The 12,179-nt window shown below is 44.0% G+C and overlaps 1 protein-coding gene across 3 annotated transcripts in view; it reads left to right on the top strand.

Annotated features, from left to right (window-relative positions):
• The first annotated feature begins 6,291 nt into the window (after nucleotides 1-6,291).
• Nucleotides 6,292-12,179, top strand: part of LOC6536966 (band 4.1-like protein 5) — a 6,191-nt gene continuing 303 nt past the window's right edge. The window contains exons 1-10 of one of the 3 annotated variants that reach the window (XM_002097499.4): nucleotides 6,293-7,248; nucleotides 7,904-8,051; nucleotides 8,118-8,294; nucleotides 8,435-9,503; nucleotides 9,566-9,700; nucleotides 9,834-9,953; nucleotides 10,013-10,167; nucleotides 10,257-10,441; nucleotides 10,614-11,174; nucleotides 11,601-12,179. The exon at nucleotides 11,601-12,179 is cut by the window's right edge and continues 303 nt beyond it. In XM_002097499.4, the coding sequence (XP_002097535.1) occupies nucleotides 7,015-7,248; nucleotides 7,904-8,051; nucleotides 8,118-8,294; nucleotides 8,435-9,503; nucleotides 9,566-9,700; nucleotides 9,834-9,953; nucleotides 10,013-10,167; nucleotides 10,257-10,441; nucleotides 10,614-11,174; nucleotides 11,601-11,765 (2,949 nt within the window). In that variant the 5' untranslated portion in view covers nucleotides 6,293-7,014 and the 3' untranslated portion in view covers nucleotides 11,766-12,179. Of the gene's footprint in view, nucleotides 7,249-7,903; nucleotides 8,052-8,117; nucleotides 8,295-8,434; nucleotides 9,504-9,565; nucleotides 9,701-9,833; nucleotides 9,954-10,012; nucleotides 10,168-10,256; nucleotides 10,442-10,613; nucleotides 11,175-11,600 lie in introns of all 3 variants that reach the window. The other 2 variants (XM_015192546.3, XM_015192547.3) reach the window with 2 other exon arrangements.

Below are 12,179 nucleotides of genomic sequence, written 5' to 3'. Positions count from 1 at the left end.
TGTGACTATTTACATTGGCTGAAACACTACGAGTATCACCGACAGCCAGGAGATGATTCTGTCGAGTGCTTATCGCCCGGCACTCTTCGCAAAGTGGAGAAATATGTCAAGTCAGTGGCAAATATTTGGCCCAAATAATTGACTGACTCTCCGATTCGTATAGTATGAGTGTGAGTGCGAGAGTGAGTGTGAGAGTGAGTGTGGGAAATGGACTGTGTAGTGTGTGCAAGTATCTTCTATCACTCCGCTGTCAGGCCATCTTCAATCCAGTCCACTCTCGACAATCCCATTTCGATCGAATAGATGTCGCAACAATCACCGCAGACCGCACACCGCACACATGAAGCATTCGGCATACTCGTATATGAAAAACAGTAGTAGCCTGTCGCCCGTAAAGGAAGCGGAAATGACTCTTAGCAGCAGGCCAGCGGCGAGTCCATATCCGTATCCGGGATTCCCAATTCCGGATTCCGGGCTACGCTCCGAACTAATGCCGACCTAAGGCAAATATAATTGCGTGTGTGTTGTATTTCGGGACATTTGCATGCAGGCGTCATCTGGCTGGGGTTTTGCGGTGGTCATCTGTTCATCTGGTCAGAAAGACACAAAGACACAAAGACCCAAAGACACAAGGACACAAGGACAACGCCTAGGCCAAAAGTCCGACAATTGTGCTGAGTCCGGGGATTCCCCGTCCGATCCACACATCATCTTCCGGACCGGACAACTGCCACTACGACTACAACTACAACTACAAATACAACTGCATACGTGCCCAACAAAATATTGATTTAAATGAGTTTCGGTTTCGGTTTTCATTTCCCATCGAGCAAAACTCGAGCAATCAGCAAATTGTGATGCTCAATGGTCCCACTTTTTCCTCGAGCACTTCTTCCAGTGCCAGTGCCACTCGTTATAGCCATGTAATTCTGTTTGTGTGTTCTCGGGCAAAAAGCGCATGATAAGCAGAATATTGCACATCGATGATGAGCTTCATCCTGGCCGCCTTCCAAGGATGTGGGTGTGCGTCTCAGCCGGAGGTGAGATTTATGTGGCCACGGGGCAGCTGCACTGGGGATAAATATGGTGGAAAGTTAGCTCAGATTCTTGGATTTTCTAGCACATGAACTATGTTCAAACCGTAAAACATTACTTATTTGAAATCAAATTTTGTTTAAATTAGCGTAATCCAAAATAATGGTTAATATAAACTAATTTACTGCAATAAAGTTATTTAAATTGCTGAAGTGGCAAGCAAATATTGGAGTATTTGTATTCAATAATACTGATTTCTATCAAACAAAAGATGGCAAATAAATTAAGTTGAATTGCTGTTGCAAAAACAGTTCAGCCAGCTGTACGAGATAAATCTGTATAATATTTAATATAAATATTAAATAAATCTTTTTACTTCTGGGTATTTTCGTTCTTAGTGTTGCCCCCCGATAAAGATCTTTTCCCGGGACCCTCCCACTGTAATTAAGGCAAATCACATGTCAAGGTCCCTGTCAGGACTATAAGAACACGTCAATAAAATAAACTACAGTTTAAAGTTGCCGCTTTGGTTATAGTTTAGCAGCTTTATTGCCGCCGAGGGCGGCATCTGATGCTCAGATGGCTTTTTGTTTGGGGCGGTCGAAAAGTGCGAGATATAGCAGAGATACCCGGACCAGATGTCCGGATGTCTGGATGTCCAGAAACTCTTGAGTGTAAATAGCCTGAAAAACCTTTGGAAGTTTGCCTCCTTTTTTGAGCGTATGATGGGTACGGATAGCTCGGTAAGTTGGCAAAAGTCATTTGAGGCAGCAAAGCCGCAGACAGTGAAGCAAAACGAAAGATGTTGTAAAAGTTTTGGCTTAGTTTCGTTCACCTAGTGGCATAGAAAAAACTGTTTGAATATAATTCTAATTTGCATATTATTTGGCTTTGGACAGCGCCCTCCCGTTTTCCATTTGGAGTCGAATGGATGAATGCCGGGGGATGGGATGGGATGGAATGGAACCTTGGGGCGTACATAATGGGCTGGAAAATCTTATACAAGGGAACGCAATCTGCAGGATTGCAGCGGCCACAAAGCTCTTAAAGTAATTAGTGGCATAAATTAAATGGCCCAACCCTCCGAGTGGACTTCTGCCCCGAAAACAACAATGGGCAATTGTTTGAATGACCCTTGTGCCACTTTTAATTGTTGCAATGCTGCGAAACTTTTCGACCTCACCGGCCAAGGCGAAAGCGAAAGAGTTGCGGAAAAGGCCTCTAGCCTTTTTGTCACCGCCGTGGAAAATTGAGAGTGAGAGGAAATGGTGGAAAATCGGGGAGCGATTTCCTCCTGACGCACTGCAACAAAAGCGACCGACCGCGGGGCATAAATAACTTTTTTTATGCGTTTCATATGGGCTTTTTATATGGACAGAAGGTCGACGCACAAGCCACACAAAAATTCGCCCAAAATGAGGAAGAAAGTTGACACTTTTTAAATTGAATATAAAATAAAATAAATTGTGCGTTATTTAAAATATCACCCTACCGCGCAGGCTATTTTTCATTCCCAGCAGCTTTATGTAAGCCTTATTACTTTTTATTTTGGCTGGAAAGGATTGCGAAATTGGTTAACTTTTGATTTTGTCATAGAAATTGCAGTTAATTAAGAGTTAAACTCTTTCATAAAAACTCTTTCATTAAAAATTATATGACAATTTATTTTGAAACATTTCTGTAAGTAAATTGGGAAAATCGATCAAAACGAAATATTCATTACAACTAATATACATATAGAGCTAAAGGTTATTCACATACTTAAATCATTGATTAATACATTTTTATTTATTAATTAAAATATTTTTTTTTGTGTTTTAAGCCTTATTTGCTGCTATTTCAGGGTTTTTCTCTTTATTTTGTTTTCCAATTATGTAATGAAAATTCCCACTGATATGATTTTCAGTAATTACGCCTGTAAGCTGCAAGTGAAAACGAAAGCAGCGAAAACTACTGCAACATTGATTTCCAATTGATTTTGGCTTTTGTCGCCTTTCAGTCATAAAAATACTCATCGAAAATTACATGCCAAAATAAAACAAGCTGTTGACTTGCCAAATAGCCGTGAAATATTCCCCCAGGGCGTAGGTGAGCAGGTAACGGCAATCGCATCGTTCTGCCGCTCGAAATTCGCTGAGACAACAAATGTCGCCACCCACTCGTCCACCCATTCACCGATTCACAGACTCACCCACCGAAGCCACCTATTTGGCCACCGACCACGCCCCACTTCGGCCGCCCACTCCGAGTCCGCCGTATCTGTCTCCGGACAGTAACGAGTCCTGGTCATGGGCGGAACTTGAGAGGAGCAGAAGGAGGGGGAGTTGGAAAAGGAGCAGGCTGGATGCCAGGAGGATATCGTAAAGCGACACACAATCACACATAAAATTTTACAACACGAGGATGTTTTTTATTGCACTCGTCCCCAGACTGGCTGCTTGTCCCGATGTCCCGGTGTCCTGGTGTCCTTGTCCCCAATCGAAGGACCTTAAGTAGCCAATTACTGGAAACTTGGAATTCCCAGTCATTCGATGGGCAAGGGTTCCTCAGCTTCATAGCTTCGAATCTTCGCAGTTTCGCAGTTTGTTAGCGCTTGCCCATCAGGCGAGTAAACAACAAAACATTTTTCTATTTAATTAAATCGAATTCACCTCTTGGTCGGTCATCCGCTGATTTATGGATGGAAGCCAATAAATTTGCACAGCGCTTCTGATTCAGATTGGGATTCGGATTCGGATTCGGATTCAGCTTTTTCCGCTGATTCTGGCTGAGCCGTGAGCCGTTTAAATCACGAGCTGTGCTGCGGTTTTAATTAAAAGGAATTTATTTTCCACTCAGCTGCAGATAAGTGCGCAGACAGTTGGGCGTTGGGCTGTACGAGTAGCAGCATCCACATCCGCAGACGACCATATAAATATAATAGTTTACCTTTGCCTCTGCCTTTGTTGCTCACTGCACCACCTCATCGCGCCACTCGCACCACTTGCACCCCTCAGCACCACCGCACCACGCACTCACTCAAACGGACGCAAATATTTGCCCACCTCGTATTACATACCCACGACTTGCCATTATCGTTAAGACAATACAAAAGGCCACATTTGGTACAGGGAGAAATAAGAGGCCTAAATTCGAGCTACACCTTCCTGAATTTATTGAACCAAAAGGCTAATGGGAACGACTTCTGAGGACACTGCAGTTGAACGCAATTTATGCATCAACTGTAATGAAATTAAGAGCATATAAAAGATCATTTATACAATGACACATTTGTGTATTATATTTATATACAATTATATTATCCTGCCAACCGGGGAATAAAAATATTGGTCTAAATATTCTAACTTCTCTTGATTGTGGTTCCCATAAAGTATTGTATCATAGTTGAGAAAGAATATTAATTTGATCAGTGATTTCGTATAAAAGGAAAATATCAGACAAACTAGGATTACTTTTGTCCTTATTAATGATTAAAGTACCTAGTGTGTGTCCTAATGTATTGATACTTTCAAAAATATTTGTTCAAGTGCATTGTGCGTTTTGCCTACGATTGTGTATGTATGTAACCCTTTGCAAACATGTCTATTTTGGTCAATGGCAATGGCAACGCAAGCCATTTGTTAATTGTTGCCACACCCCTGCGGCCGGGAAAATCGAGACGGGACCTGAAACTGGGGATCTGGCATATGGGATCTGGGATCTGGAAACCAAGAACTCAGAACTGAGAACTGAGAGCTGAGAACTGAAACTGGGGGTTCGGGGCATTTGGCCGCCTGTCATAATTACGGAACTGGCTGCTCAAGTTGCCGCAGCTGGCACCTAAGACATTGGCCATGGCTAAAGACCTGCATCGTCGCCTGTCTAGTTATTAAATAGATGGATGGATGGGCGATATGGGGCTGCTGGTTGACTCCAATTCCATCGATGCACACACCATACCACATATCGGGTTTCAGGTATTAGTCAGTAATTAATCATCCGCCTTGTTATAACGGCCAATTGTGTAATTACAACCTTTATGGATATCTAATGCGTTCGATAAAAATGTAAATGCGCATATATGTACAAACATGTATCGGCCTCAATCGGGCGAAACGAGAATTAATGGCCAATAAGCGAAAATGAATCATGCAATTGGCGCCCAATGGCTTCAACTTTGCGCAAAATGTTGTAAAGCCCTCGGCCCAAAATGCGAACCTCTCGAGGGCCCACTAAAACCCCGATATAAACAGGGCCCGCAGCCAAGATGTTAAAACACCCCCCACCCCCGCCCACTCTACACACACACTTACACTCACACCCACATATATGTAGACCGGAAATCGCCGGCGATAAATCTCCCATTTACCTTTAAACTCGAAATACGACTACCAATGGGGAGTCGAGGAAAATCGAGGGTAAATCGGAGGAAAATGGGTGCGGAAGTTGGGGAAGTTGGGGAAGTTAGGGAAGTTGGGATGTGCGGGAGTGGACACTGTAACGGCCTTAAATCCACTAACAAATAAAGGAATAAATTGCCCATAAAAAGGATTTTGCAAATGCCGGCTGCAACTACGGAACCCACTTGTGTTTCCTATTTTACAGTTATTGTGCACTTCTTTCCAGTTTAGTTGCTTGTACTAAACTTAAAGAATTGCGCGACCGCAAATGCCAACAAGTTTTGTGCGGTCCTTGTTCAGCGGCGAAAGTCAAATGTTTATGATTAAATCTTTAGCTTCCCTTTTGATACAAAATATGGCTGGATTGTTTTACTTTTGTCTACATCATTTAGAAATACTTATTACACAGTTTTTCATGGGTTAGATTTATATCTGTGCAGTATTAAATTGTGTTTTTAATTTTCCCGTATGCATTGGTAAAAACTAAATAGTTTGAACATTATTAATGTGATAGAATCAAATTGTAGCAGCATACTTTGGTTAAGATTGCAATACAAAAGTAAAACATTCTTTTGAATTACAAACTTAACTATTTCCGGCAGAACTTAAAACAAATTTGGTGAAAATAAACCATTTAATCCATACTTTTTCATTATCATTTATTGTAAGCTTTATTTCCATTTTCTTTAAGGAATTTTAAACAGAGTGTAACGGACTAAATTTGAAACTGGCGAATTAGCTATTTTCTAGCCAAGGGAGTGGTTCGTGTCCTAGCTCAACGAATAGCGTAGTTTTTCACCCTTTATATCGCGGTCATAGCGAAATACCGAAAAGCGACAAATCCCATTTCCTGGCTTACTAGGTGTATGTGTTTCAGCCATATCTGGTCACACTGCTAACATAAAATCAACAACTACTGCGGCCATTCTTACATTCTACCAAATAAAATATCCGAAAGTGCACTTAAATAGCCCGAAATAATAACAAAATAACACAGAGAACGGACGATGCAGCACCGCTAGCAAAATAAAGTGTGAATAGAAGCGATTGAAAACCCGGAAAGTCGCCTTGCGAAGCGGGAACTAACGTGTTTGGCTGGCCTGTTTTTTCTCTCCTCTTTTTCGCCAACCAAAAACCAGGCTAACAGTGATTTTGTCGCGGGGGAGGGGGTGCGACGAGCCAAAACCCGTAGAAAAGAAACCGCCCGAAAGGAGCGCCCACTTTGGCCTGCAACTCCAGCTCAGCGCCCCGCTCACCAAAAGTGAAAAAAAAAACAAAAAACGAAATAACTAAAAGGAAAACTTAACTAAAACGGGGGCGTCTATCGCTTGTGCAAGTGTGTTAGTTAGTCAGTGTACGTGTGTGTTGGCCAGAACAAGTTGGCTGCGCGTGTGTGCGTGTGAGGGGTTTTTGATGTCTGCGCTGCCTTTTTTCCCCAGCCGAGGTGAGCACACAGGTGAATTATCGGTGCATTCGGCTGCCTTGGCAACAATTCCATAAAAACAACACAGAGAATACAGCAACAACAACAGAAGCGCCCGCACTATATAATACACACATATATAGACACGTTTAAAACCAAACAACAAAATCCAGAAAAATGCTCCGTTTTCTAAGCCGTCGCAAGGTGCGCAACAACTATGTGGATAATTCCAGAGGGGGCGGCGGTGGCGGCGGTGCAACTAGTTCCGCGGTGGGCGTGGCTGGGGGTGGCGGTGCCATCGCCTCCGGCGGTAGTTCGCAAATAAAGCCCCAACGCATCGTGGTCAACAAGAACAAAATCGACTGCCGCGTCATTCTGCTGGACAACACTGACCTTTCCATCGAATTATCGGTGAGTACAGGAGAGCCACAAGCCACATCGAATTACATTTGGCCCATTTTCGATTTTTTGGCTTTCACCCTTTAAACTGCTGCCGTTGGCAGTAATTTTCGGAAGGCAAGCAAACATGCGATTGAATCTTATAAGAGAATACCGTCAAGGTAGAGATAAAGAGCCAAATTGGTTAATAGGGTGCTTCAGTTTTACGTAATTGAAAAATATTAATGTAATAATTGAGCTACTACTTTTAGCTACCTATATATAAAATTTACCAAATCTTTTACAAAATTACAAATATGTAGTAAATGTTATAGAACTTTAAATATGAATTTAAAAACATTATCTTCAGTATAATATTGCCTTAAAATAGAGAATTCATTGTCGAAGAAATACTCTGCAAGCGCAAAACAATTGTGTATCAATGCCCAAAGTGAATATAAACTGAGCAGAAAAGGTTTCCACAATTTTATTTATTGACCCACCCTAACGAAGACACTCCGTAAGCTTGCATTGCCTCAGTCCGTGTGATAAAAATAAGCAATTTGCTGCTGATCAGCACATAATTTAACCCGCTAAGCGGACGTGATTAGTTCAGGGTCGCATTGATTTACACCTGCCCCCCGTCGGAAGCATTAATTTTTTCCCACTTTGCTGTTTGCTGTTGCAGAAAAAGGCATTGGGCAGCTTTTTGTACGAGCAGGTATTCTATGCACTGGACATCATCGAGAAGGATTACTTTGGGCTGCAGTTCATGGATGCCAATCATGTCAAGCATTGGCTAGATCCCACCAAGCCCATCAAGAAGCAGGTCAAAAGTGAGTTAATGTGTGAATCCAATTACGTGGGCTAAACAATACTAATTATTTTACCTTTTCCCGCAGTTGGGCCGCCCTACACGTTCCGGCTGAAGGTGAAGTTTTACTCTTCGGAACCCAATACACTGCGCGAAGAGCTGACCCGCTACCTGTTCTTCTTGCAACTGAAACAAGATCTGCTCGAGGGGCGACTCGACTGTCCGGATGACAAGGCCACCGAACTCTGCGCTTTGGCATTACAGTGTAGGTGTTTTTTCTTATTTTCATTTGTTTCACATTGATTTAATTTGGCGGATTCAATCATCTTGAAAAATAAGTGTATTATTTTATAGCTATTGCACGTATTTTTTTTTCTTTCCTAATTGTTTTTTTTTTACTCACAGCTGAGCTGGGCGACTTCGACAACCAGGAGCACTCCGCCGCCACCGTCTCGGAGTTCCGTTTTGTGCCCGAGCAAACGGAGGACCTGGAGATAGCCATACTAGACGAGTACAAGACGTGTCGGGGTCTCACGCCTGCTCAAGCTGAAACGGCATTCCTGAACAAGGCCAAGTGGCTGGACATGTACGGCGTTGACATGCACACGGTGCTCGGAAAGGATGGCTGCGAATACCACCTAGGTCTTACGCCCACCGGTATACTCGTCTTCGAACGAGATCAGAAAATCGGACTGTTTTTCTGGCCCAAGATCAGCAAGCTGGATTTCAAGAAAAAGAAACTGACTCTTATTGTGATCGAGGATGACGACGAGGGAAGAGAGCAGGAGCACACCTTTGTCTTCCGACTATACAACGAGAAGGCGTGCAAGCACCTGTGGAAGTGCGCCGTGGAGCACCACACTTTCTTCCGGCTCAGGGCGCCGGTTAAGGGTCCCTCAGCCCGTCAAAATTTCTTCCGTATGGGCTCCCGCTTCCGGTATTCCGGTCGCACCGAGTTCCAGACCACGCAGCAGAGTCGAGCGAGGAGAACGGTGCAATTTGAGAGACGACCATCGCAGCGATTTGCCAGTCGGCAGTCGCACCTGTTGCGCGAACGACAAAAGGCTTCCCAGGAGGCGGCGGTGTCGGCTGTGGCCTCGGTCAATGCTCGAGCTGCTGCCGCTGCGGCTGCCGCAGCTGCAACCCAATCACCTGCACCAGCTACTCCCTTAGTATCTTCCCAAGTGTCGACTCCAACTCCCAGCAACGATAACAATAACGATGCCTTCGACTCGCTCATTTCCACGGATCAGTTCATCACTGTCACACCTTCGCCTTCGGTGCTTACTGTCATTCAAAACTCGGCCATTATTGAACCGGATGCGGCCTGCAGCGGTTCCATCAGCTCCTCCTCCCAGGCAGCAGCCAACTTCGCCTCGCTGGGTCGCAACTCCCTCAAGTCGAACTTCAGCAACGAGGATCCGGCGTACAGCAAGATAGGATCTATTGGCAAGGCGGCAGGGCTGACAGTTAAGTAAGTAATTAATCTGGAATTACCTTTCCGTTCCCGTTTTAATTGTGACTCTTCTTTTCAAGACTGGATCCAGACTACACACCACCATACTCACCAAACGCCACGAAGAACTTCGATGAAACCAATCCGTTTAGAAATGCAACGAGCTCCCATCACGGCAGCTTTGGCAAGGCTTCCATTAGCTCCGGCCAGCTCAGGTAAACCTTTTGTATATCTAGACTATCATTGTACCTTGATATATTTATTGCTTTCACTTCCCGATATACTAATTTGCCTGTTTCTGTGTTTGTTTTTCACCTGTCTTTCTGTGTTGTGTCTATCATTGTGCAGTGTTAAGAGCGGCTTGTCGGATAAAGATAGAGAGCTAGACTCATTGCTTAAGTCCATTGTCAAAGATCCATCCCCATCAGTGCTAGCAAACGAAGCCATTAATGATGCTAACAGTATCAGGTAGCGTAACCCATGTTTAGATATTGAAATATACTAACGACAGTGTGACATTTTGGCAGGGTGACCATCAACAAGACCTTCGACATGGACCACAACACGGAGACACTGAAGCGCCTCTCGAACGCCAACGAGAAGCCGAACAACCAAGTAAAGCTGGCCAATGTGAGCACCACGGCTCTGCCGCCTGGCAACATCAAGTGCAATATTCTAAAGGGTGAGTTTACTAACTTTTTTGGTTACAAATTACCAAGCACTCTCTCTGTAGCATAATGCTAATGTAATATTAATTAACAAATCCTGCAGCTCGCGTTGAGGAGGAGCTGGGTGCCGGAGGCAACGCCAAGCTTACCAATCAGATGTTCGTACCGGCCGCCCATAGCAGCAACATGCACACGAGCAACACGAACTGCAGCAACAGCAGCAGCAGTAGCAACAACCATGCACACAGCGATGGACCGGATTCCCTGAACGCCACCTACATATCAGTGGTAAGTTGTTGGCCAGCGAACCAGTTTAAGCCCACTGCATTGCACTCGTTTCATGCCTTCTGTTTATACGTTCTTATTTCCATTCGTTGTCCGCACTTAATGTTTATCCGTGGTACTGCGTGTGTTGTTTCCGTGTGCTTGTATATGTATGCTTGCTAAACCACAAAAATAGGGAGGCGATAAGCTGACGCTCAGCATACCGGAACAGAAGCCGTCGACGGGTAGTAGCAGCAGTTCTAGCACCTCGAGCACGACTACCACCACCACCACCAATGGAATTGCACCCTATAGTAATGCCACCTTTGTGTCGGGATTCAGTGCACCACTTACTCCTCCGTCGTCGCTGCCGACGAATCTGAATAATACCGGAAGCGGGTGCAATACCACCCTTACCAGTGTGACCACCATCAGCACGCCCAGCAGCCCCACCGCCACCGTTAGCACGACCGCCTCGGAGTCAGTGGCTCCCGCTTTGAGCAACGCCTCGGCCGCCGAAATACTCATTAATGAAATTTTCATTAACAACATCATAAACAACAATGCCAGCGGCAGTATCACAGCCGAAACTGCTGCCAAACCGGCGGGCAGCTCGACGCCCAGTGCCGGCACCTTGCTCTTCTCCACGCTCAGTGAACAGGAGCGCCTGGAATCGCAGAAAACCAACCAGCAGATGAATCAGAATCTAAATCTGAGTCAAAACCACATCGAAGTCGATGCGCCGCCGAGTGAAAAGGTTTGAGCACCTCCGAGCTTATGTCTACGCTTTTACTGTCTGTCTATAAACTGGCCTCAACTATTAACTAACGTTTTGCTATACTCTTGCAGAAGGTATAACAAGTATTTTAAGTTTTAACTTTAAACAAATTTGTTAATACTTTGTCATCTGATTTATAAGCTTAAATATTTTGGTAATATGAGCTTTCCAGACTTCGGTTTTACAATTATTTGAACCCATTTGGAACCACTTTTTTACTTTTGGCTTAGCCAAATCATATGCATATAACCCATTATTATCTGCAAGGGTATATGAACTGCGGCTTGCCGCAGTTGTCTGTCTCGCCATTTTCGTTTTCATGTCAATCTGCACTCCACTAACCATTTTAAGTCCATTGACCCATTAGACTGGCCGTTTTAACACTCCTTTTGATCTTTGGCACAGAAAACCCCGAGCAATTATCCGGACAGCAGCCGCATTCCGTTTCCGTCCAGCAGCAACAGCAATGACATGGTATCGCCCTGGCTGGTTTCTTCGGAGGTGGTATCTGCCCCCAAGGGACGCGAGCCGGCCATCATTCGAAAATCCGTTATTACAACCCAGTTGTAATTATTGTTTAACAGTAATCCCTACTCCGCGTATAAGCTAAATGTTCTTATTTATAATTGGTAGCTATGGAAATTTAGGCAGACGTATTCGTATTTTATCGTAGACAAACTTAGACAAGTTTTAAGCATTCCAAGCAAGAGCAACGACAAAAAGACAATGAGAGAGCAGGTCCAATCAAAAGCATAGTGTCCCTAAATGTGCCTTAATGATCTATATTTATATACTTTACATATATCATATACACCGATCGAGGAACGAAATGTGCTAAACCGTGTACTTAATAAAGTATTCTACCGCTAATTGTAAGTGTATAGACTGGATTTTTAACAGAAAGAAAACGTGATGATGGGCGTTCTGCTTAATATACTAGGCCTATATTATAGCTAAGAGATGTGAGGACCGTTTAATGTGCAG

The sequence above is a fragment of the Drosophila yakuba genome, chromosome 3R (assembly GCF_016746365.2).
Source record: "Drosophila yakuba strain Tai18E2 chromosome 3R, Prin_Dyak_Tai18E2_2.1, whole genome shotgun sequence".
In the NCBI taxonomy this organism is placed as follows: Eukaryota; Metazoa; Arthropoda; class Insecta; order Diptera; family Drosophilidae; genus Drosophila; species Drosophila yakuba.
The sequence above is the reverse complement of the archived record's forward strand: the minus strand, read 5'-3'. Positions and strand labels throughout refer to the sequence as shown.